General features: G+C 31.6%; 1 protein-coding gene across 1 annotated transcript in view; it reads left to right on the plus strand.

Moving 5' to 3' along the window:
• Nucleotides 1–23,447, plus strand: part of LOC129234337 (E3 ubiquitin-protein ligase SHPRH-like) — a 65,904-nt gene that overhangs the window by 4,569 nt on the left and 37,888 nt on the right. The window contains exons 2-12 of the mRNA XM_054868330.1: nucleotides 4,557–4,816; nucleotides 5,639–5,882; nucleotides 9,153–9,423; nucleotides 10,294–10,435; nucleotides 11,559–11,840; nucleotides 14,443–14,671; nucleotides 16,725–16,925; nucleotides 18,429–18,592; nucleotides 20,368–20,541; nucleotides 20,679–20,758; nucleotides 20,840–20,937. Of these exons, the coding sequence (XP_054724305.1) occupies nucleotides 4,557–4,816; nucleotides 5,639–5,882; nucleotides 9,153–9,423; nucleotides 10,294–10,435; nucleotides 11,559–11,840; nucleotides 14,443–14,671; nucleotides 16,725–16,925; nucleotides 18,429–18,592; nucleotides 20,368–20,541; nucleotides 20,679–20,758; nucleotides 20,840–20,937 (2,145 nt within the window). The remainder of the gene's footprint in view (nucleotides 1–4,556; nucleotides 4,817–5,638; nucleotides 5,883–9,152; nucleotides 9,424–10,293; nucleotides 10,436–11,558; nucleotides 11,841–14,442; nucleotides 14,672–16,724; nucleotides 16,926–18,428; nucleotides 18,593–20,367; nucleotides 20,542–20,678; nucleotides 20,759–20,839; nucleotides 20,938–23,447) is intronic.

Consider the following 23,447-nt stretch of genomic DNA (forward strand, 5'->3'; position numbering starts at 1 on the left):
ATTTTTCATCCAAAGAAATGCTTTCCATTATTTTTTTATTTTATTTTTTGTGACAACAATAATATTGTTGTTATTATTATTATTTCAATTTTATTTGTGAAATGAAATTAGTATGACTGAAAAATTGTACAAACTCATTATGTGCTTATGGTAGTTATTGAGAAATTCTTTTTTATGTAACAATATGGTGTTTTGTAAGAACATCCCCCTCCTTCCATTTAGATAATATATTGTAACAAAAATCAATAGAATACACATTGAAACCAAATTTGATAGACCATATAAATGTTTCAAAGAATGTGTTTGGTAAAACTCCCTCCGAAACAAAAATCTGGTTACGGCCCTGGTAAAAGCACAAGTGTTACACATGAAATGAAAGAAAGAAAGATGACTATTAACTGGAGATGTGAATCTTAGAATTAAAAATAAAATTATATTTAAAAATAATTTGTTGATAATTATAGTTTGTGTCAGAAACTGTATTTTTAATCTTGATGAAAGAAAAATTACATAAAAAGAGTTTTCCTCGTGTACTATACATATCAAAACAGTGGATCCCGCTTCTGTTTTTTTTTGGGGGGGGGGGAGGGGGGCATTTTTGGAAAGGTGGTGGTGGTGGTGGTCAAAATGCAATTTTCAGGCACAAATTGTGGGCCTGCAAAATTTTCAAAATAGAGGCCCCAAAAATGTAGTTTTAGGCTGCATTTGGTCATTTATCTACACCCTTCATCAGGGTTGCTCATCCAGCCCCTGAAAAAGCAATGGAGCCCCCTCTCTCCAAGAGTGATATCCCTCCAGAAATGAGAAAAATATCCCTGAAAACAAACCTCTAAAAATTTTTAATGGCCCTAGACTTGATAGACACCCCAGCCTTCATGACTCTCCTTGGATCCCCTCTAGTTATCCTCATCTATATACAGTTGGCTCTCTGCTTAACGACGCTCTATTGAATGATTTTCTGTATTTAAAGACAGCTTTTCACAGTCCCAGAAGCTCCACTGTAGTTTTAACAGCATTCTGTTTAAGTATTCATTCTACTGAAGGACGATTTTTTGTGGTCCCTTGAAAGTCGTCAAACAGAGTCAATTGTATATCCTTTACCAGGGCTGCCCACCTGGAAGGATCATGGGGCAGACTGCGCCATTAAAAATTTTAGGGGGGATTTTGAGGAATATTTTTCTCATTCTTTGGGAGTGGGCTTTACAATTTTAGGGGGTGTGCCTCCCTGCTTTTAGGGGGGGGGAACACCCCTGTCTTTGCTACTTTCACCACTCTTCTGCCGATGAAGATGAAAGTGCCCAGCTTTTCCAGACTGCTAGAATGCACTGCTTTTATTTTACCAAAAGCCTCGTGAAACTCCTAAGTTCACAACACTTTTTCACTATGCCAATTTCAAGAATTCATCATTGGATCATGCAAGAATGAAAATAGCCAGTAATATTCTAATTTTATTTTATTTTTTTCCGATGTAGATTAAATACATAAGCATTATGTTTGATAAAATAACACTGCTGATTAATTGGCCATTCACCCTTCCCTAGAATATGTATATAGAAGTTGTTTTGGTACGGATTGTTATAATGTTTTGGTACGGATTCAGAAAAGAGAGTTGGAGAAAAGACTGGCAGATACTATAAACAGGAATCCCAAGAGGTTTTTTGCATACACTAATTCGGGGAAAGTTCGAAATAGTCATATTGGGCCACTGGTTGATGAGCACGGAATTTTAATTCAGGACAATAGTGATATTGCTAATGTTCTTAATAACTTTTTTTCGAGTGTTTTTAATGATAACTGTATCTCAACAGTTGACACAAACAAGACACAAGCTATAGTACAGCTTGAGGACTTTGTATTTTCCAGGGATGACGTTTTACTTAATTTGAAAAAAATTAAAGAGACTAAGGCTCTGGGACCTGATAATATTTATCCAAAAATTTTAGTTGAATGTGCGGAGGAATTAGCAGATGTAATCGTAAATATTTTCAATGCTTCTTACTTCTTATAACTCAGGGACAGTCTAGAGGACTGGAAGCTGGGTAACATTACACCGCTTTTCAAGAAAGGGTCTAAAGGGAGTGCGGAAAATTATAGACCTGTGAGTCTAACTTCGGTGGTTTGCAAAATTTTTGAAACATTGATAAAAATTAAGATAGTAAATTTTCTAGAGACTAATAATCTATTGACTAGTTTTCAGTACGGTTTCAGGAAAGGTAAATCTTGTGCAACTAATTTATTACATTTCTATGATAAAGTTACCATGGCTTTGGACAATAAGAAGCCTGTAGATGTTGTTTACATTGATTTTCAAAAGGCTTTCGATAAGGTACCGCATGCTGCTCTACTTAGCAAATTAGCTGATATAGGAACAGGAGGGAAAATTTTCATTTGGGTAAGAAACTGGCTGACCAGAAGGAAACAAAGGGTAGTTGTAAGGGGAAATTATTCTAATTGGAGTGAGGTATTAAGCAGGGTTCCTCAAGGATCAGTGTTAGGGCCTGTTTTGTTCATTGTTTTTATGAACGATATTCACAAAATTAATTCAGGGAACATGAATTGTTTTGCTGATGATGTCAAAGTTATGGGGACTGTAGAAAATGAAGAACAAGCAAAACAGCTACAAGAGGATCTAGATCATATTACGGAGTGGGCTGATAAATGGGGTATGGCTGTTAATGTTGGGAAATGTCAAGTGCTACATTTAGGGCATGGAAATAAGTGTACAAGTTATTATTTGCAAGGTTTAGTCATTAGTCAGGCAGACAAAGTTACTGATCTGGGGGTCTTAATAAATCAGGATTTGAAGTTTAGCCAACAGTGCAGCATTGCTAGTAACAAGGCCAATAAGATGCTTGTGTTTATCAATAGATCTATTTCAAATAAATCTAAAGAAGTTCTTCTGCCCTTATATAGAAGTTTGGTAAGACCTCATTTGGAGTATGCTGTTCTGTTTTGGTCTCCGTATTTTAACCCAGGAGAACTCGCATCGTGCCTCTCAGGCCCGGTCATTACAAAATTACGCTGCCAAAAATCACCCCTTCAACGGAAATGAATGAGATCCACAGTAGCTGCGTTCGAGGTGAATTACATACTGACCACATGCTTTTCAGGAATGTACATTCCCACTTTTCCCCAGAAAATTCCGGTTTGGGCCTCAGAGGCCCGGAGCGAGCGCTCACGCTTTTCATTTCAGATTGTGAATGTAAAGGAAGACGTGAAATGCATCGCTATTTAAGCTACAAAAATGAAATGAAGAGGTTGCAGACCTTGTTGATTGAGGTTTCAACTGATGAGAACTCCCTTCGTGAAGATGATGAAGAAGAAGTTGACACAGAACAGTAAAGCGATCATCAGTAATGCTCAGAAGAAGATTTAGATTTATGTATCATAAAACTTTCTTAAACTTTACTTTTTAAAACATATTATAGAGGCTGTTTATCAATTTATGATTCAGTGTTGAAAACACATTTTTTATTTCTATTTTGCAAACTTAATTTACTGAAATAACCACTCCAGGCCTACGGAGCCCCCCGCGAGCGTTCGTGTGACAAAAAGTACCGGCGATTTCTCCCGGGTTAAGAAAGACATTAACGTATTGGAAAGGGTTCAAAGGCGGGCTACAAGGCTAATAAATGAACTTTCTCACTTAGACTATGATTCCAGGCTTAGAAGGCTAAAAATGTACAGTCTTGAGCAAAGAAGAGACCGAGGGGACATGATTCAGTTGTTTAAATTTATTAAAATGAAAGATGTTACGGGGCTGAAGTTTAGTACTGAAAACAGGACAAGGGGTCATTGTTTTAAGCTATTTAAATCTCAGGCTAACATGGATGTTAGGAAAAATTATTATTTTAGCAGGGTAGTGGAACCTTGGAACAGTTTACCAGAAGAGGTGGTAATGAGCAAGGGAGTAGATAGTTTTAAGAGGGCCATTGATCTTCACTGGGGATTGTAAATTGACTAGGACCAGCCTAGCTGGGCCCAGAGCCTGTTGCTGGTCATCACTTTTGTATTTGTATAATATATATATATGGGTGTGTGTAGTGTGTAGAACTTGAGTCATTATCTTGTTACACATATTTGAAGAAACTCTTACTCAGAGCTCTGCTTTCCAAGACTTTCCATTAATCCCCAAGGTGCTCTGAAACTTCAATTGCAAAAGCAGACCCATCATTTGAAATAAATGACTATTGAGTCACTGCTAATAAAAGTTTCACTTTCTAAAATGCTTGATTTTGGTTCACATTTTTTGGTTTTATTTTATTTCACTTTTATTTATTATTTTTATTTTTAGATGCAGGACTATTGTTTTGATATTATATAATTTATTCGGCACATGAAGCGATCTAAAAAATTAAAAATATGTGTTTTATTCTCAAATGAATATATAGAAATCGATAAAATTCCTAAAGCTTTCAATTCTTTCTTTCCTGACCAAAATTTCTGCAATTGCATATAAAGAATTTTTTTATTATTTTAAATGAACATTGTTGAACTTAATGTTAGATATACTTTCAACTCTGATTTTGTTCTTTTTTTTTTTTTTTTGTATGCAGGTTGTTCCTCAGATACTGTAATACCTGAAGCCATTCTCAAGTTAAATCAGCGCCTCTCAACTTATGATTATTTTATTAAGATTGACACCAAGCTGGATTCACAAAGTCATGAATTTAAGCTGGGAACTTTCAATATTGCTCTTTCAAGTGAGGCAGAAGTTGAAATGTTAAAATCCTGCCTAGTTTTCTACCTTTATTGCAAAGAAAGTTCCTCTAGTGCCATTTTGTATTGTGAAGATTTTATTGCAGATATTGAAAGGGTAAGTGATGTTTGAATTTAATATTATTCAATCAATAATTATATCTGAGAAATATTTTGAAAATGTAATGTTAGCCATTTACCATGTGCTTAACTTTCATTTTCTCTGCTTAACAATGTTTTTTTTTCCTTCAATATTATAATTCTTTAACATTATGTTTCATTTAATATACCAATTGTACATTCTTACTGTGTAGATAGTTTATGTTTTGAAGATTGCTTTTATGTATCAAAATGAACACTTTTCAAGTGTTCTGAGTTTTTAGCGCTTTTGTTTTTAAAAAGTTCAAAAGGTTTTTAAAAGTAAAAATCATTTTGTTTAGTGTGCATAAAAGGTCTAAAAAGATAGTCTAAGCTTTATGTAATTTAAGCCTTATGTAATTGTAATCTTTAGAATATGTGGTAATCAGCTATAGAGCATAGAAGTATGATAAGAAAGACAGTAATGTTTCAAAATACTAATAAAGATTATTTCAAATCCTGGCTGCAATCTTCGACTGTGAGAGCACTGATTTGTCAGAAACAAATTCTATTGATTTTTTTTTTCTCTTTTAAAGTTTTGGTGTAAAAATGTTATTTCAGGATTGTGGATTTTTTATGAGAAAAGTTTTGAATTTTACAGAGAGCCCCAAAAAGTTTTTGACATAGGGCCCTAACCAATACTTTAATCGGGCTTTGAGGTCTCAGTGACCTCCCATCAGTCCTGAAAGTACTTTAAACTGACTTTTATGGTACATCATTAAAAGTGTATTCTTATTGGCTTAGATTTATTGTTGCTCATTCAGACCAGATCACAGTTTTAATGGCTTGCTATCTTTTACAGGATGAACCATTTTCTACTGAGTGTCTATCAAATGCAGATTCAGATTTCATGATGAATTTGCACATAGCTAATTTCAACCTTCACTTTCCTTCAGTGACCTCTAAAAGTCTGGATGTTGATGTGTATATCAACCCTAAGATGATCGTCGATCTGAGTTATGCTGTGAGTGGCTACTGTCGTAGAACATTGTACAGAAAAAGCATTCAGCAGGTCACATCCTTTTTTACAGGAATTGAAACTGAAGGTATGTGCTAACTATCAACGGTTTGATGTATACTTTCTAACTGTAGAACTTATTTTATGTCTTTGTTTTTCTAAAATCAACTGTCAAAATTGTCAGAGTTTTATTACTGTTTTACTGGATTGTACATACAATGTTATTTTGTGCATTTATTCTTGGTTTTCGAAGGTTTTATGCTGCCTTTTTTCAACTGAAAAAATCAACTATCTAACTAATTGCTAATTTCCTTTTGCAGTTTTATAGTGTTTAATCTTGTACAAAATCAGTACCAGAGAAGTGTCATCCTTATTTACATTACTGATTTCATGTCCTGAAAATAAAGTATTTTTCACTTGTAAAGTATAATGCACTAGCCGTGCTAGAATCGACCCTCTAAGGAAAGGGGTCAGTCCTAACAGTCTTTACCTGCATTTTAACTACCATATACGGACTGGCAATAATGTTAAAACTGAAAGTTCTAAGGGTTTTAGTGTTGACCCCAAAACTCCCTTCCTGTGCACCTGATTTGAGGTACATATTCTGATGTAAAATTCTATCTTTGTATTGGCTGTAATATAAAGATAGCAATGATGGCTGTATCAGAAATGATGTAAAAAATATTGATATTTCTAGTCTGACAGATTGTATTTTTTGTTATTCTAAACTATGACAGAGTAAAATTCAATATCAAATCATGTTCAGGCTTTGTCAGTTTGTTATTGCGCAACAAAACTGATAAATAATTCTAAAAACTCCTTCATTGTTGATGGAAAGAACACCATTTTTGGTGCTTTTTAACTAAATATTTGAAAAAGCAGCAATTAGTGGTACAAAACTTTATCTATGATTTCCAATTTCACTTTTTAATAAGGTAGAAAAGTAAAAGGAAAAAAAATGTTGCTTAGAATGAATTAAAATGAAAATATGTATATATATATATATATATGTGTAGGAAGAAATATATATGAACCAGCAAGAAACTAGTTAGTGTCCTGACATGCCTGAAATACTCATGTTTCTGCTCTGCAATTTAAAAACACCCTGATTTAACTCTTCATAATAGCGTTAAGTGAACGTCAACTGTGAGGATTAATTTTAATATTTAATTCAGTTTTACGGAAATTTTGCATTGTTTGTCCTTTTTTTTTTTAGACAGTACACTTTCATATATACTTATGTTGTAAATTATGTATTATGTTCATTTCTTGTTAAGAAATTTATTCATCTTGGTTTCTTATTTAAAGAATACTTGAGGATGTAAAAAAGTGTTGGAAAAATATTTTCTCCACTGATTAATTGGCAAAATTCAGCCGAGTGTGAATAATCGGCTGTCGCGGAGTACCGATACTGCCGATTTATCGGCGTATCCCTGCTCAGGATGACTTTGGTGCATAAAAACCACTAATTGTATGTGTATGCATTTCCTTTCATGTAGGTCAGGGATTCCCAACCTGTGACTCGCGACCCCCTTGGGGATCACGAAGCATTTCTCAAGGAGTTGAGGCGTAATCCCTAAATTTAAAAATATATAATATTGTGCAGTTAGAAAACTAAAATGCGTAGAGGAAAAAAAGCGTCCTTTTAGAGAAGCATCAATACTTGAGCGCAGTGGTGAATCCAGGAGAGGGACTATGGGTCTGCATCAATACCCTACCTCCTACCAGAGTACCTGATCCCCAATGTCCTTTAAGATTACCTTAAATTTTGGAAGGACTTTAATCTCTTCAAATTTCCACGAAAAAGGACCGAATTCACCTTCCTCTAACATTCTTTATAGTCTTATAAATTTCATTTTTGGAACTTTAATTGCAAATCATTTCTGTGAGAGATTATCTAAACCCCAATCTTTGTCCTGAAAAATGTCCTTTAGTTTCGTTTTTAGGACTTACTTTTGGAAACATTCCAGCGAAGAGCCCCAAACACCATTTTGTCCCTGAACTTCATCAAAAATAACCAAGAAATTTGTTTTTGTAATTTTAATTTTGAAATCCATTCCTGGGTAGTAGCTACTGTCCCCTTTTACATAATTTAAGATCTTATAAAATTTTGTTTTTTGAACATTCCGGGAAATTTGAAAAATTCTGGATCAGGATTCCCGAATGTTTTCCCTTGTCATCATACATATTATTCTGTTTTTTGAACTTTAGTTTTGAAATATTACCTTGGGAGTGCCCCAATCTTCTCGGCCCCCACATCATGAAAACTCGTCTAAATTTTGTTTTTAGATCTTCAATTCCAAAACTTTTCGGGGGTCCCGTATTTTAATCTTTTTTTTAACGTTTATAAAGATGATCTATAATTGTGTTTTTAGAATCTCAGACTCAAAAGTTTTCTAAGGAAAAGTCTCCTGAACACCTGCCTTTTCCTGAAATTCAACAAAGATAGGCTACAGCTGAAGTTATTTTGGATACATCATTTTCATTTTCAGAACGTTATAGAGTACCCCTTATCCTCCTCCCTCCTCTCCTATTGTTAAAATTGTTTACAACGTCATTTTCAAGAAATTTCGAAGGCAGAGTCGATGAGTTTGAACTGTTCATATAAGTCACTGAACCTTTCCTCTTCCAAATATCATGAGATCGTGCAAACTACAGTTTTCAACCTACAATTTCGAACATTTTGCGGAAGAGGACAGATTTACTACTGCAGGTTCATATTGTAATTTTTTTTCTCTGCTTTCTCTTTCAATTTGTTTGCTAATATGCAAGTTATGACTCTGCCCCCCCCCCCAAGCCGAAATCTGGACTGCCTTTCTTGCTATATATACGTCTGAAAAAAATTGAGTGACTACCAAACGTCGTCCTCTCAATTTTTTTACCTATCAATTGCCTTGTTGAAAAAAAATGCCTTCATTCACTTTCACCCAAAAACCAAATCCTGCATTCACCACTGCTAGGACACAAGATTTTTGAAAGTGTCAATGTGCATGTTTAACAATGTAGCTACTATATATATATATATATATATATATATATATATATATATATATATATATATATATATATATATATATATATATATATATATATATATATATATATATATATATATATATATTTTCCCTTCTACAATCATTGTGTGTTACCCATAAAGCACAAATAAAATATCTCAAGCAACTCCAATTATTATGAAAATTAAATAGCAATGTCTAAACATCCACACACACACATAAATATATGAGGGGGGTCATAGGGGTTGTTTAGGTTCCAAAAAAGGGGTCGAAACATGAAAAAAGTTGGGAACCACTAGTGTAGATAATCATTCTATCATATTTGTTTAATTTTTGCATTTTAGACTATGAGGGATGTGAAGCAATGTTAGGGGATAGCAGCTGTTGGAAGTTATACCAGGGTCATCAGAATGGTTACAACCCAGAGAATGACCATGTTGAAGTTTCTCATGAACTCCTGCGTCCAAAGCTGAGGAAGTATCAAAGTCAAGCTGTTGATTGGATGCTGAAGAAAGAACAAGCCAGCACAGAGGTTGAAGCGAAATTGCATATCCTATTTACGGAGCTTACTTTGAATGAAAATAAAAAAATATTTTATCTTAAATGTGATGGTTGGTAAGTTTTATCAGTTTTTATGTACTGTGCCTGTATATGTTAAGGTTTTCAGAAGATATAAAAATCATCTTGCAAAATATGTGCAAAGTATATGTGTAATACACTCAAACCTGTGTTTTTGTGAGTCTTTTTTTTTTTATTGTTTGACCTTTTTTTTGTGCGGTAAATGAAAATTTCAATCATTAATAAAGTTGTCCATGAAACAAGTGTGAGGTAGTATCTTAAAGTGATGAAAGTGATTTTGAAACAGTTTACCACGAAAACGTTTACATGTTGTCAGACTACGAAGGATAATGGTTATACGTTTTGAATAGTTTTGTATGTGTTAAATAAGAACATATGTAAATAAGATTTTTTTTTAATGTTTGCCTGTGTATTTACAAATAAGATTATAAAAGGTTTGGAGTGATTCAAAGTAGCTGCTGTGTCTTGAATTTGTTTAAAAAAGCAATTCCTAGTTATATTTTAAGGTTTTGAGCTATTTTCTACATGAGTCTTTTTATATGGTCCCTATCCACCTCATAAAATATTTTTTAAATTGTGTTGTGAAAACTTTTTGATAACTACTCGTGAAGTTTAAGGCCCTTTTTTTTATGTTGGCCCTATTCACCGCACAAAAACAGATTTGAGTGGAATAAAAAAAATTCAGATTCCCAAAATTATGAGTATATTTTTCACAGTGATAAAAACAAGACCCTGTGTGAAAAATGGAGAATAGTTCCTTATACACACATACATAAGTGTATTTGGGGGTATACTCTTGATTTATGCTATGTCATTACAATTCACATATTTCATTAAAATATGTTTTATTAAGGAAGAAAAACTTAACTCTATGTCTGATTAATTACCTTGGTTTTTTCTCTATAGTTTTGTCAGAGAAAGATATGTGTCTCAGCTGCCATGTAGAGGAGGAATTTTAGCTGATCAAATGGGGTTGGGTAAAACTGTGGAAGTTCTTGCTTGTATTTTGCTGCATCCATATGCCAAACAACTTCCTATTAATAATATGGTAAATACGGTTTTTATTTTTAACTAAACATTAATTTATGCCCTCCAGGTTTGTTAGGTATATTTGCTTGAGTTGCAAATGTTTAATGATGATTGTAAAATTGAACTGCTCCATCATTATAAGGTACAGCTTCACAATGAACATTGCATGTGAAACAAATAAATACCTTTGTGCGGAAAAGTAAATGGTGATCAACCATGTTTTGATGCACAAAATTAGCAGATTACTGCATACACCTGTAGATCTAGATAAAAGTTTTTTTTTTTTTTTTTTTTTTTTGCTTAGTTTAAATAATGCAGCTATTTAAATTGTAAAAATCTCTGAAATTTGCAATTATCATTTCAAATTTGGGCCACACAATGTTGGATTTTGTGTGTGTACTGTCAGCGTAAAGTCATTTCTACTATAATTTTTTTATCCGTCTGTATATTTTGTTTGGTAATTTATGTCTTTGAATTATAAGTAAGATACAAAATAGACTTACTTTTGACGTAATCTTCAAATATGTATACTATAAATCATGTTCTTTTTATCCATTGATGCAAAATATTTTTTTAGACCTATTTATTTCTTTAAAAAATAAAAATTTGAAGACTATACAGATCGTTTTAGGCCATCTTGTATTTTAGCTCCTAGTTGATGGTTTGATTGGCTTGTTTACTAATCTTAAAATGTTATAATAACTGTAGATAGTTTTACTAAACATAAATGGACACTAAAGTCTTCAATATCTAAGAAACAAAATAACAGAGTTATGTAAATATTTGTTGCATACATTTTTCAAAGTTGGAGACATTACTGAATTTCTCCCTTCCCCCCTTTCTTTCTTTTTATTTTAATGATGTTAATGTATAGTGTTATAGTATATGTGTGCATGCTGCCTTTTATTATTCTGTAACATTTGTACTTTCATTGGGTTAATTAAGAATTTCCCCTCTCTTCCAAAAAATTCAAGTTTGGTGCTTATGACTAACATTTGTAAATTCGTATGATAAAAAAATAGTAATACAAATTTTAGAGGTGTATTCTCAATTTCAATTTTTATAAAAAAAATCCTTCTCTAAGTTTTTCTATTATTACGGATTTGAAGTAACTACTTTAAAAAGATATGTTGATTTTTTAGGTATTCAAAGAGGAAGCAGCTTCTATAGAATGTGATGAACACAATTTGTGTGAAAAGGAAACTTCTTCTAATAATACATTGCATGAAGAAGACTCAGCAGAGAAGTTAACAAATTTTTTTGGATGTGTCTGTGGAAAGATATATTATGATGAATTTGAAGACACTGAAGTTCAATGTCAAAGTTGTGGCATTTTGCAACATGAAACTTGTGTGTTGGCATACCCATTAGATTTTCCTGAAAACTACATCTGTCCATTCTGTGTCATTGAAAAGACTAAAAAAGTAATTAAATTTTAAAATTAATAAATTTGCTTCTTTTAAAATGTAAGACTTTATTCCAAACTTTATATTAATCTGACTGCAAAAACATAAGGAAGTGTCTTATATCAGCATCACGTAATATGTTGCCTCTGAAGTTTGTAATGTCTGTTGGCATGCAATACAATTAGGTTCCTAGCATTTGAATTATTATTGTCTAATGAGATATTTAGAAATCTTGATCCTGTTTTCTAACGTCAGAGTGATATTAGTTAAATTTCTTTTGTTACCATTTCCGCAGATATTTAGACCATTTGGGGTGAAAAGCTGCAAAAAGTGCAATGAGTAAAAATGACATCAACGTGTATAAAGTACAAATAAAGTAGTAAAATAGAGTTAAAAACTCAGCAAACAACTGTTTCGGGAATAAAAGATTTTTATCGTTCGGTCTACATTGTGTGGACTTTTCGTTTTTCTTTTTTGCACTGATGAAGGGGCTTGCATATGATAGCCCCGAAACAGCTGTTTGCTGAGTTTTTAACTCTATTTTACTACTTTATTTGTACTTTATACACGTTGATGTCATTTTTACTCATTCCATAGTACAAAATTTTCCGACTGCTTTTTTACAAAAAGTGCAATTTTGTGTCATTATTTATTAATTTGTTAGTATGTCTTTTGAAAGATGACCATAATTCTTAAATTTTTTTAGATATTGCCAGATATTACACATGTGTTCTTCTCTTATTGTATAAATTTAAAAAAAAAATTTGGCTAGCAGGGCTATCTGAAGGGGGAGACATGAGAGGCTGCTCTTCATGAATTTTTAACTGCATAACTATTTTGCTTTTTAATATATTATTCCTTTCTAAAGAGTTTTTAATTTTCTGGCACCTATTAAATATTAATTATAAATTAATTTCTTGTCTTTTATTATATCTGAGGGTGAATACTACTATTAGGTAATTGTAATTCAGTTTTTTTATAATGCTTCGCTGTAAGCTCACCAAATTACTGCTTTCTTCACAATGTTTGGAAAATGTGAATACTTGATTTACACATTTTTAAACTACGATTTCTAATTTTATTATATATTTTTTGGTATATTTTTCTTTCAAATAAAGGTCTTATTAAAAGTGAAATTTCTATTTTGTCGAATGTGTAATTATCTAGTTGCAGTACTCAGACAATGATTTGATCAGAGCTGAATTTAGCCTCAAGCCACCAATAGACTGGCATTAATCCTCCTCCCTTTTTCCTCAGAAGAAACGAACCAATCCTACTTTGAAAACATAACTAAAGCATATAAAAGGAATGTTCCCTAAATTTAAAAATCAAGACTTGGCAGAAATATTAATTTTTTTACATTAATTTAGTTATTTGTTGTGTTGACAAAGACTGGTCCATGGCAAATTAAATATTTACTATGCCTGAAAAATATTTCATCTGATGAGATGGTTGGAAATATCTATAGTGAAGCAGGGTTATTTTAACGCTGGTTTCCAATCTTTTACCCTGAATCTCTCCGTGCATCTCAGCTTTAAATCCATGTACCATTGTTTTGTGCCTGAATTGGGTCCAAAAATTGATATACAGTTGAACTTCAGTTTGAGGATACCCGATTTAACGATTTCCTCTTTTTAATATATATTTCACCGGTCCAAATTTGAATGTATTAAATGTCTATTCTCCTCAATTTAACAATATCCTTGATTTAACAATAACTTTTTCCAGTCCCTTGACAATCGAGCTTATACTGTAATTAAAAAAGTGTGTCTATTTTACCCTATGTTGAGGGTTACTTTGTGACCAGTAATTTTTATACTTATTTTAAATTATGTTCCATTAATGCCCCGCTAAACAGCAACATCACATTTTAATAAAATGGTCTGTCTAAACCTTCATGAAATTAACAAACTTCAAATGAATTTTTTATTTCGGGACTTTTGGAAGTTGAAATTTTATACAATTCAGAATGAAAAGGGTTTATTTCAGAACCTTTCCAAATGTTGGGAAACATAATTTTCTGAAATGAAGTGGAAAATTATTTTTGTCTGTCAGAAATATTATGCAGCTAAATCTTTTTCGATTAATTTGTATAGAGAAAACAATAAGCCAAAAGCTTTGAAAAAACAATTTGGTGTCAGTCTACAAAGTTTACTATTATTTCAGGCGTATCTTTAGTAAGATCTCTATAGTCACAACATAGTCTTGTAAAAAGTATTAAATTTAGATAAATAGAAATAGAAATTTTGACTGATAGAATAAAAAAAATATCTAATTATGAAAGAGGTATGCAAAACAAATATTAATGTTTTTATTTGTTTTCTTACTAAAAGAGTAGTATAGCTTATGTGTAGGATGTTATATACAAGTTAAATCTAATACTTTTACTCTGTTTTAACCTTTATGTTGTAAGTTTTTAATTATATTACAGCCCTGCTGGGCAAATTCAAAGATAGATGACGTATTCAACTTTAAGTCATCTTTCATTGAATTTGTATTACATTTTAAAGTGTTGTGTGGTATTTTATTGAATAATAGCATCACTTGGTTTAAAATGTTTGATTTTTAAATTTTTCATATTCTTAAACCTTGTTTTCAATTAAGCTTTACGTTTATATAGGAACCTATCAAATCATCTGCAACATTAATTGTTTCGCCTGAAGCAATTTTATACCAGTGGGAAGAAGAGATCGAGAAACATATTATTTCTGACAATCTTAAAGTATTTATGTATCATGGAGTGAAACATCACAAATTTATTGATCCTACATTCTGGGCTGATTATGACATTGTTTTGACTTCATATGAGACATTTAGGAAAGAATGTGCTCGATTAAATATTGCACATGGTAAGAAAATATCTTTGAAAAAGTTTAGCAATTGTTTTTTGTATTGTGAAAATGAAGAATATTTGTTTTTTTTCCCTTGTATTGTGAAAATAGAGAATATTTGTTTTGTTATATTTTATTTTGTGTTTTTTAATGTACAAGGCTTCACACATTGTTTACTTGTAGACATGCAAAAAGAGCTAAACACCATTCTTAGTATTTATTTATGTCACCACACTACGAAAAAAAGTGAAATAATTTGTGGGCAGAATAATGGTAAAACAGTCCAATGTGTATTCCATTTTGTTCATAAATGTTTTTCATAAGAGCTTTGTAAGTAAAAAAAAAAAGATTTTATCAAGGAAGATTTGAATACCAATTTTTGTGGACAAGTATATTACTGGCTGAAAATTCTTTTTCTTTGTTGTTTGTGGCTATCTTAACTATATATAGTGCTAAAGTAAGAAATAACAATGTTAGAAAGCACAAATTGCAGATTATTGCAGATACGTGTGTCGGCGTTACAAGGAACGCCTTTTTCAATGCAAAAAGTAATGAGTTTATGGAAGAAAAGACATCCAACAAAAGCCCAGAGCAGATCTTATATGAAGCGCTATTTATCAAAACTATACAAGTACATTGTTTCTCATACCAGTACAATTTTGTTTGCTCCATATGCAAATACCTAATTGCTACCTCTATATACTTTAATTTACAAAGCAATAAATTAACAAATGAAAAATATATCAAATCAGTTATAAATTGTTTATATCTGAGCAACCTAAACCTTATATTGAATTCTATCAGTGGCGCACACAAGGGGAGAGTCCAGGAGGTTCGGACCCCTCCCATCGGCCTTGAATTTTTTTTTTTTTTTTGCTACTGATAATCTTATGTATGTTGTGCGTAAAACAACTCCAAGCAGAAGAAACAGTAATTTTAGACAAAAAAAAATGGGGAAAAAAATTATTTTCTCATTTTCTATCCCTGCAAAATCGAATTGTATGTGAATATAAATTGTTCTGTAATGATGTTTTGCTTTGCTATTCTTATTTTCTATAATGAGAAATCTTAAGCTTTCTGATACTTTAATTATTTGTTATTAATACAGTTGGCTCTCTGTTTAACGATGCTCTATTTAACGACGGCTTTTCACGGTCCCAGATGGTCCACTGTAGCGTTAAAAGCTTTCTACTTAAGGACAATTTTTTGTGGTCCCTTGAACATCGTTAAACAGAGAGCCAACTGCAATTCATTTTATTAATTAATGTTAAATAATTGTTCAACTTCAATTGCTCATTTTTTACTGTTTTTGTTCCCAACAATCGATAAAATTAAAACAATATGTTAGGCAGCGTGTTGGAATAGATGTGCGCCACTGGATTCTAGGCATTAGAACATGATCAAACAAAATGCTATTCTGCTCAATATATGCCCTAAAAAGGTTTAAACTTGGACCCATGAAAACTTGTGCTTTACTTTGCTTTGCTTATACCACTGGGCAAAGAACATTAAATGGGAGGTGACTGTGGACTCAAAAAAAAAATCCTTATGCAGCAAATTTTGCTGACAATTCGGCAAATTTGGAGATAGCATTTCGACGTTGCGATTGTATTTGCTTTTTTTTTCTTTAAACTATTCTTTTAATGATGCCTAATGTTCCTTATCATGAGATGAAATATAGGTACAATTTGCTTTCTCGCATTTTATCATTTGGTTCCGTGTGCCCCTGTACCATGCAGCTGGACATATAAGTGAAGGAACATAAAGTATAACACAATACGTAACATTTAGTTTTTAATATTTAATATTCCTTTGTAACTTAATTCAGAAGCTGCCTGTAATAGCTGATAAACCTCTTCCCTATAGAACTGGTTCAAAACAATGAAATTAAAATGACTAGTCATTGCCATCTTATTTAAATTATTTATTATTAATTGCTGTTTAACATGAACATTATTTTTGTCAAAAGTTACAGTGAATCTGTTTTGTATTCAGTATAAGTAGATCTTAGATTCGATTTCTTAGCTACAAGTTGCATGAAAACACTAATGACTGAGTTTTTTTCCCTCAGGTGAAAAGGGTCACTCATTTCGTCACCAAAAGAAGTTTATCTCTTTACCGACTCCTTTGACAGCTATAGAATGGTGGCGTATCATTCTTGATGAAGCTCAGCGAGTTGAAAATGCTTGTAAAGCATCTGAAGTTGCTTTGGAATTAAGAGCTATTAATAGGTGGTGTGTTTCTGGCACACCAATACAAACAAGTGTTCAAGGTTTGTAATAGTTTTATGATTTCATAAAAAATTTATAGCTATTAATGCATGTGTAATTTGTGTGTGCACTTCATCTGCTACCTTATTCCTCCCTTCTCCAACTGTAATGAGACTGTCTCAAGTGAGTCAGTTCTTTCTTCCCATGTTTCCACAGAGCCTTGATAGTAGATTGTATTTTGCTGCATATAACACTTTCAAATCACACATTTCTTTTATTTGGTTTTCTCAATTACAATGGTTTTAAAATCCACATAATATAAACTTCATTGTGTATGTATACATCTGTGTATGGTTTTCAATCTTGCATGATTTCAGGGTTTTAAGGAGCCTATCCGTAGGATAGAATTTATTCTTCTAAAAGTTCAATTTTAATGTCAAAAAATAAATAATAATAATAATAATAATAATAATAATTATAAAATAAATTAAAGAAAAATAAAAATAAACTGCTTTTCAGGAAAGACTACTTTTGTTACATGAGTTAGTAGTTTTCTTGAACTCCATGCACTAATAGTAGAATGCTACAAAGTCACATCCCAGTTAGCAATTATTCAAGGGCGCCCATATAGAGGGTAAAGGGGGGCTCAAGGCCGCCCTCAGAGATTAGAACTTCCTTGCTTTTAGTACTTTTTTCTTTGCAAAAATGTAAAAAAAATTTTTCTCCAGCCATTAATGAATAAGTTATTACTAATGTCAAATTTTAATAACTCTAATATGTACTGAAATTGGTTTCTATGGGGAGAATATCCTGCTAAACCATCGGGAAAATATCTGAGGCCCCCCCCCCCTTAAAATTTTGTTTATGGGTGCCCATGCAATTATTGTTTGGTACACAAAAGTGGCCCTTAAAATGTCCAATGTATCTTAATGAACCATTGTTCATATGGAATAGGAAGGGATTTTTGTGCAGTAAATAATGCGCTTGGTGAAAATGCATGTTGTGGCTCCACTGCAGTTGATTTTAATCAGATTAAAAAATCTAGACATTTAGCAAAAGATCCTCGTAAACTTCATCACTTTTTAAAAGAGATTTTCCTTTCCTTATGAGGGTCATGCTTGGATTTTGCTCAAAGATCAAGTGAAAGATTCAAGAGGTCATGTATTGAAATGTCCACACTTCCAGCAGTTAAAATAAAGATAGAAATTTACATTATTTATGTCAAGCATAGTGTTGTGTTGTGTTTTTTTCTTCTTATTATTATTAATGTACATTTGCAGTGTTTTTTATATACAGTGAAATCCTGCTACAATGAACTTCAATGGACCAGAAATTCAATTGTTTTAATGAGAATTTTGTTGTAATAGAATTCAAGCCAATGTAATGGAAATTAAACTGGGACTGAAAATTTATTTTGTTGTATTGGTATTCATTGCTTCAGGATTTCACTGTATCTCTTTATTACCAGAGTTGCCCAGTTGTTTGTTTCAAGACTTTTTTTCTTTTGTGCTATGGTTAAAAATTTTCTATTTATGTTGAAATTTTCTCTCTTGTTTTTCTAATAGATATATATGGCTTACTTGAATTTTTATGTGTTGATCCTTTTTATGTGAAAAAGTGGTGGAAAAATTTGCTTTACACACCATTTATTTATGGAAAATCTGATGCACTACTTTCTGTTTTGAATGAAATTATGTGGATGAGCAGGAAAAAGACTGTTTGGGCTCAGGTAAACATTCTTTTATTTGATCTTTCAGAATCCATTGACAAACAGATAACCTATGTAGTCATATAAATTAAGTCTGTCCAAGCAATAATATATTTTTTTCACTTTTTAGTTTCAGTAATATACTTTTTAGTGTGACATCTAACGTTTAACATGATTTTAGTACTTCAGTGTCATGTTGATAGCACAAGATATTTTTTATAGGATTACGTTCTCCAACTTTTCTTAATTGCCCTACAAATTTTTTAAGGGGCGAAACCAGTTTAGATGGGTCAAAAAATTCATTTTTTTCTTCTTAATGTCATAAAATGTTAGTAGAACTATTCAAGAATATGTTGCCAAAATTTCAATTCAAAATTTCGTTTAGTTCCAGTGCTATGAGCACTTAAAACAATGTGAAGATGTGAAAATGTTCACAGCAATTTTTTTTCAATCACATTTTTCTCGAAACTACTTTTTTCCAACTGGTGTGCATTCTAGGGCAAAATTTTATTGGCCAATCGTTCTGAAATTTTGTGTGAATATTGTTTATTCAATTACACTCTATATGAACCTAATTCTGGGATGATATTATTATTAAAAATATTTTTTGTGCAAAAAAAAGTGAACAAAAACGGTAGAAAAACATGAATTTTGTGATCAAACACCTCAAAAGCATGAAATGTTTTATTTTTTATCCAGAATTAGGTTTATATTCTGAGGAAATATGCTGTTAACGACAGAAAAAAATTGTAATGATTACAGATAAAAATTGTGACTTCAGGAATGCACACCAGCAACAAGCTCTGATGACGACCATCCATGGACATCAGCTTCTAACTCTTCTATTTCTGGCTGAAATGACTGGAAAAAACTACAAAGTGTACTTCAAAATATGAAGAAAATATCCTCTAAGTTTGAACAAATTCTGATTATTTCTTCCCTGTTGAAAAAAAAATCACTAAAAACACTAAAATTTATGCCTCCTAACTGGTTATCCCCTTAATAAACTTAGACCTCTATTTCTCATATAGTCAGACATACTGATGTATTTTTGAGTTAGTAAATGTGGACAAGCATATCATTCTTTAATTCACATAATCGTATGTGTGATCTAAGAAATAGAAAGACTGCAGCTTTTTCAGAGGTTCTTATCTGTAACTGTAAAGACAAATCAGCATGTAGAATAAACATATATATATATATGCATGTATTTTTATAGTATGTAAGCGTGTAGAAACATAAATATACATATTTATAGATTTATAGGTATTGTATATAAAATTCAATGGTTGTTTGTGTGGTAACATGTATTTGGATTACAAGGCCAATGGGGACATTTACTTATTGTTGGTTTAGTGTTAGTTTTGCACTATGTAGCTCAGGTAAAAAGGAGATTGATTTCCGTCTCAGACCTGTTGATAAATCACTTTAGAAATGGTGTTGATCGCAAACAATTAATAAAAAAGTGTAACAAAACTTTGTTAAGTGATCAAAGATAGTGGTTAGCAACCAGAGAGTTTCTCTTAGGTCATCACAAGCCATACAAATTTGTATATCAATTCCATTTAAGGATTTTCAGTGTCCCTACTTCATTCTAAAGATTCTGGGCAGGGGGGAGGGGTGACCATGTTATTATTATCTCTCTCTCATAGATAAATTAGATTCCTTTGTTAAGAATACTTTTCAAATTCCTTTCAAAGAAAGGCAAATTAAAAGGAAATATTTTGTTTTTTCATCAGTATGATTTTATTTCATGGATATATTGCTTTATTTCATATGTATCTTAATGATTTTAGCTGGGAATACCAATGATTTCAACAAATATCAATGAACTTGACTTTTCTGCTGTAGAAAGGATATATTATGACAAACAAATTGAGTGGCGGAGGAGCCAGTTTTTGGAACGCATAAAGAAACATGGTTGTGAAAAAGAAAAACTTAGCTTATTGAACAGAGCAACAACAGCTGAGGTAAAAGCTGTAACAGTTTATAAAATAAATGTTTCACAATTTTTATTCTATAAATTTAACTTTTACTCTTTATAATTAATGTTTATTCCAATTTTTTGTATTCTCACTTTCAAAAAAATAATGTTTTGTGCCCTTAGATTATGCTTCCACTGAGAATTCTTCGAGAGGCTTGTGATCATTTCCATTTAGTAAGAAGTGGCTATTCCCTTCAAAGGAAGTATGTCTTTAATTGCATTTAGCATCAGCTTAATACGTAATGCAATCTTACTAACTGTTGTGTACATTTTTTCTCCTTCAGTACTACGATGACTATGCCAGAACTGATGAAATATTTACTCAACTGTGCTTCATATGATTGTGAGGAAGCTCAAAGAAAACTATTGATGTCTATGAATGGTAATTGAAACTAGATTCATCTTTCACTATGCTATTTGCCTCTAAATAGTACTCTCAAGACCCCCAGATCGAGACAAAACATTTTATAATACAGCATTCATTGCTCTCTCCCAGGAGTAAAAGCTATCAGTCTTTTCACAGATTTCAGTCTTTTTGAAAAAAGTTTGAAACAGAATGAGACAGATACAAGGAGGATAAAATATGTAGAAATTTCAGACAGCGTTTCTTTACATGATTTGTACGATTATAATAAAGAACCACAATTTATTACCTATTGATAAAAATAAATTATTCTTGATTAAAGTGACACAACTATATTTTTATTTCTTTAGCACATTCAATAAATCTTCATTGTGTTTATTTATATTTTTTATTTTGGAACACTTTTTGTAGAAAATTAGTGTTTAATTTTTAAGTATGAATCTCTGTATTCAGTCCTTTTTTTTACTAGAAAATTAAATTTGGGACACACCTCTTTTATATTTTGAAAATTTCAGTCTTGGGAATTTTTGCAGTTTTCACCCCTGCCCTCCACTCTAACTCTACTTGAGTTATGACTGTGGAATGTACAGTGATTTTTGTCTGTCTAGAGTTATGTTCAGTCATACAAATGAATGCATCACAGCTTTAAAAACATTTTGAATATTTGAACTACATCCTATAAAGGCTCTTACGCCATGAAACCTAATTAAACCAACCTAACCATAATAAAATTATTTTAACACAAACTCAATTTTTAGTGAACTCTAAGTATAATAATAATTCTTGCATAATTCTCAATAAAATAACTATTTAGGTGTGTTTAATGATTTTTAAAAAGAGAGAGAGGTTGAAGTTGAGCTATTTTCTTCCTTTATTTATATTTTATTTATTTATTTATTTGTCTCTTGTTTCTACAATATTTATTTTTCAGCCACTTGTTTTTTTTTTCTTTTAATGTATAAAAAGGAAAATAAATACACCAAAAGAGAATAAGTAATGAAAAGAAAGATATTGAATGATGTAGCAAAGGAAAAGGAATCCCTTGTGGGTTAGTAATTTTCTGAAGATTTTTCACAGTTGAAAGTTTTATCTGAAATATATTGTAGATTTTTCTTTTGTAGAATTTTACAAAGAATGCATCTTTCTCTCAGCTTTTCCCATAAAACAACAAATAATTAAGTAAAAGAAGAGAAATGAAAAGATAAAATGTGAACTGTTGAAATTAAAAAAAAAAAATTACTGCTTTAGAATTAATTACTTCTAGGTATCACAAAATAGTATGCATACTATTTTGTGTGATCTGCAATAAATGGAATTATTTCAGGGTTCGTACGCTCCGGAAAAACCTGGAATTGTCAGGGGAAATGAGATAGTTAAAAATGTCAGGGAATTTTCCAAATTTATTCCCCAAAATGTTTTTTTTTTCCAATTTTTTCCCAGAGTATTTTTTCCATGAGATCTAATCTTCATTTTATCGATGTTTCCTGAAAAAAATTGTAAAGTTTTTGACGCAAAATGACGCTAGTAATAAAAAAGTGGTGGCCCATAAAGAAAAACTTCCGCAGTCGCCTTTTTGACCCTCAATAGTTCCGTAGGAAAAAATCCCTTGGGTGAACAGGAATTCTGCACAAACTCAACAGGAAGGAAGACAATTTACTGCTTCGGAAGCACAAGCCTGAAGATAGAAAAGTCGATCGGGGAAAATGGTTTTTTTTTTGTTTATTGGAAAAAAAATTTTCAACTACGTGTGTAACGTTGGCGCCATTTTTGGTCACTCACAAAGTGGAAGTAGACATGAACCTTAAATGCCTAAGTTTCCGAAAACAAAGCAGAATTGGATGTTTTCTTTAACAGAAAACTGATGAAAATAACACAAAATGTGCTGCAAATTGTTTTTATTATTATTATTATTTTAAATAATTTTCTTGAGAAATGAAAATTTTTGTTTTTAAATTTTGTCCTCATTGCTTTGGATGCAATTGTGCTAAAAACTTTCCAACTGAATTGTAGTTTCATGAAGATTTGTTATTTTAAATTGTTTTCATGCTATAAATTCAAAAAACTATTTCTTATTTTTTGGCTTAGCCGCCATGTTTGGTCATTCCCGAAATGGAAGTACATAAGACTTTTTAAATGCCTAAATTTCCGAAACGAGCATTGGATGTTTAGTGCAATGTAAACTTGAAAATAATGCAAAACAGGCTTTTTTTCGGATAATTGGTAATTATTTTATGGAAAATGGAAAATTTTATTTTCACAACATTTTTTTTATTCTTATTGATTCAGACGCTTATATGCTAAAAACTCATTATTTTGTCTTAGTTGTAGTGTTTTAAGAATTATTAATTATTTGTAACTACTTTTATGCTACAAATTCAAAAATCTGCTTTGAATCTTAAAATTTTGACATGGGCGCCATATTTGGCCGTTTGCGCAATGGAAGTAGACGTAAATTTCCAAAACAGAATTGGATGTTAATCTTGATGTAAACTATTGAAAGTAACATAAAATGAGCAATAAATTAGGAA

Source organism: Uloborus diversus, chromosome 1, assembly GCF_026930045.1.
Source record: "Uloborus diversus isolate 005 chromosome 1, Udiv.v.3.1, whole genome shotgun sequence".
Taxonomy (NCBI): domain Eukaryota; kingdom Metazoa; phylum Arthropoda; class Arachnida; order Araneae; family Uloboridae; genus Uloborus; species Uloborus diversus.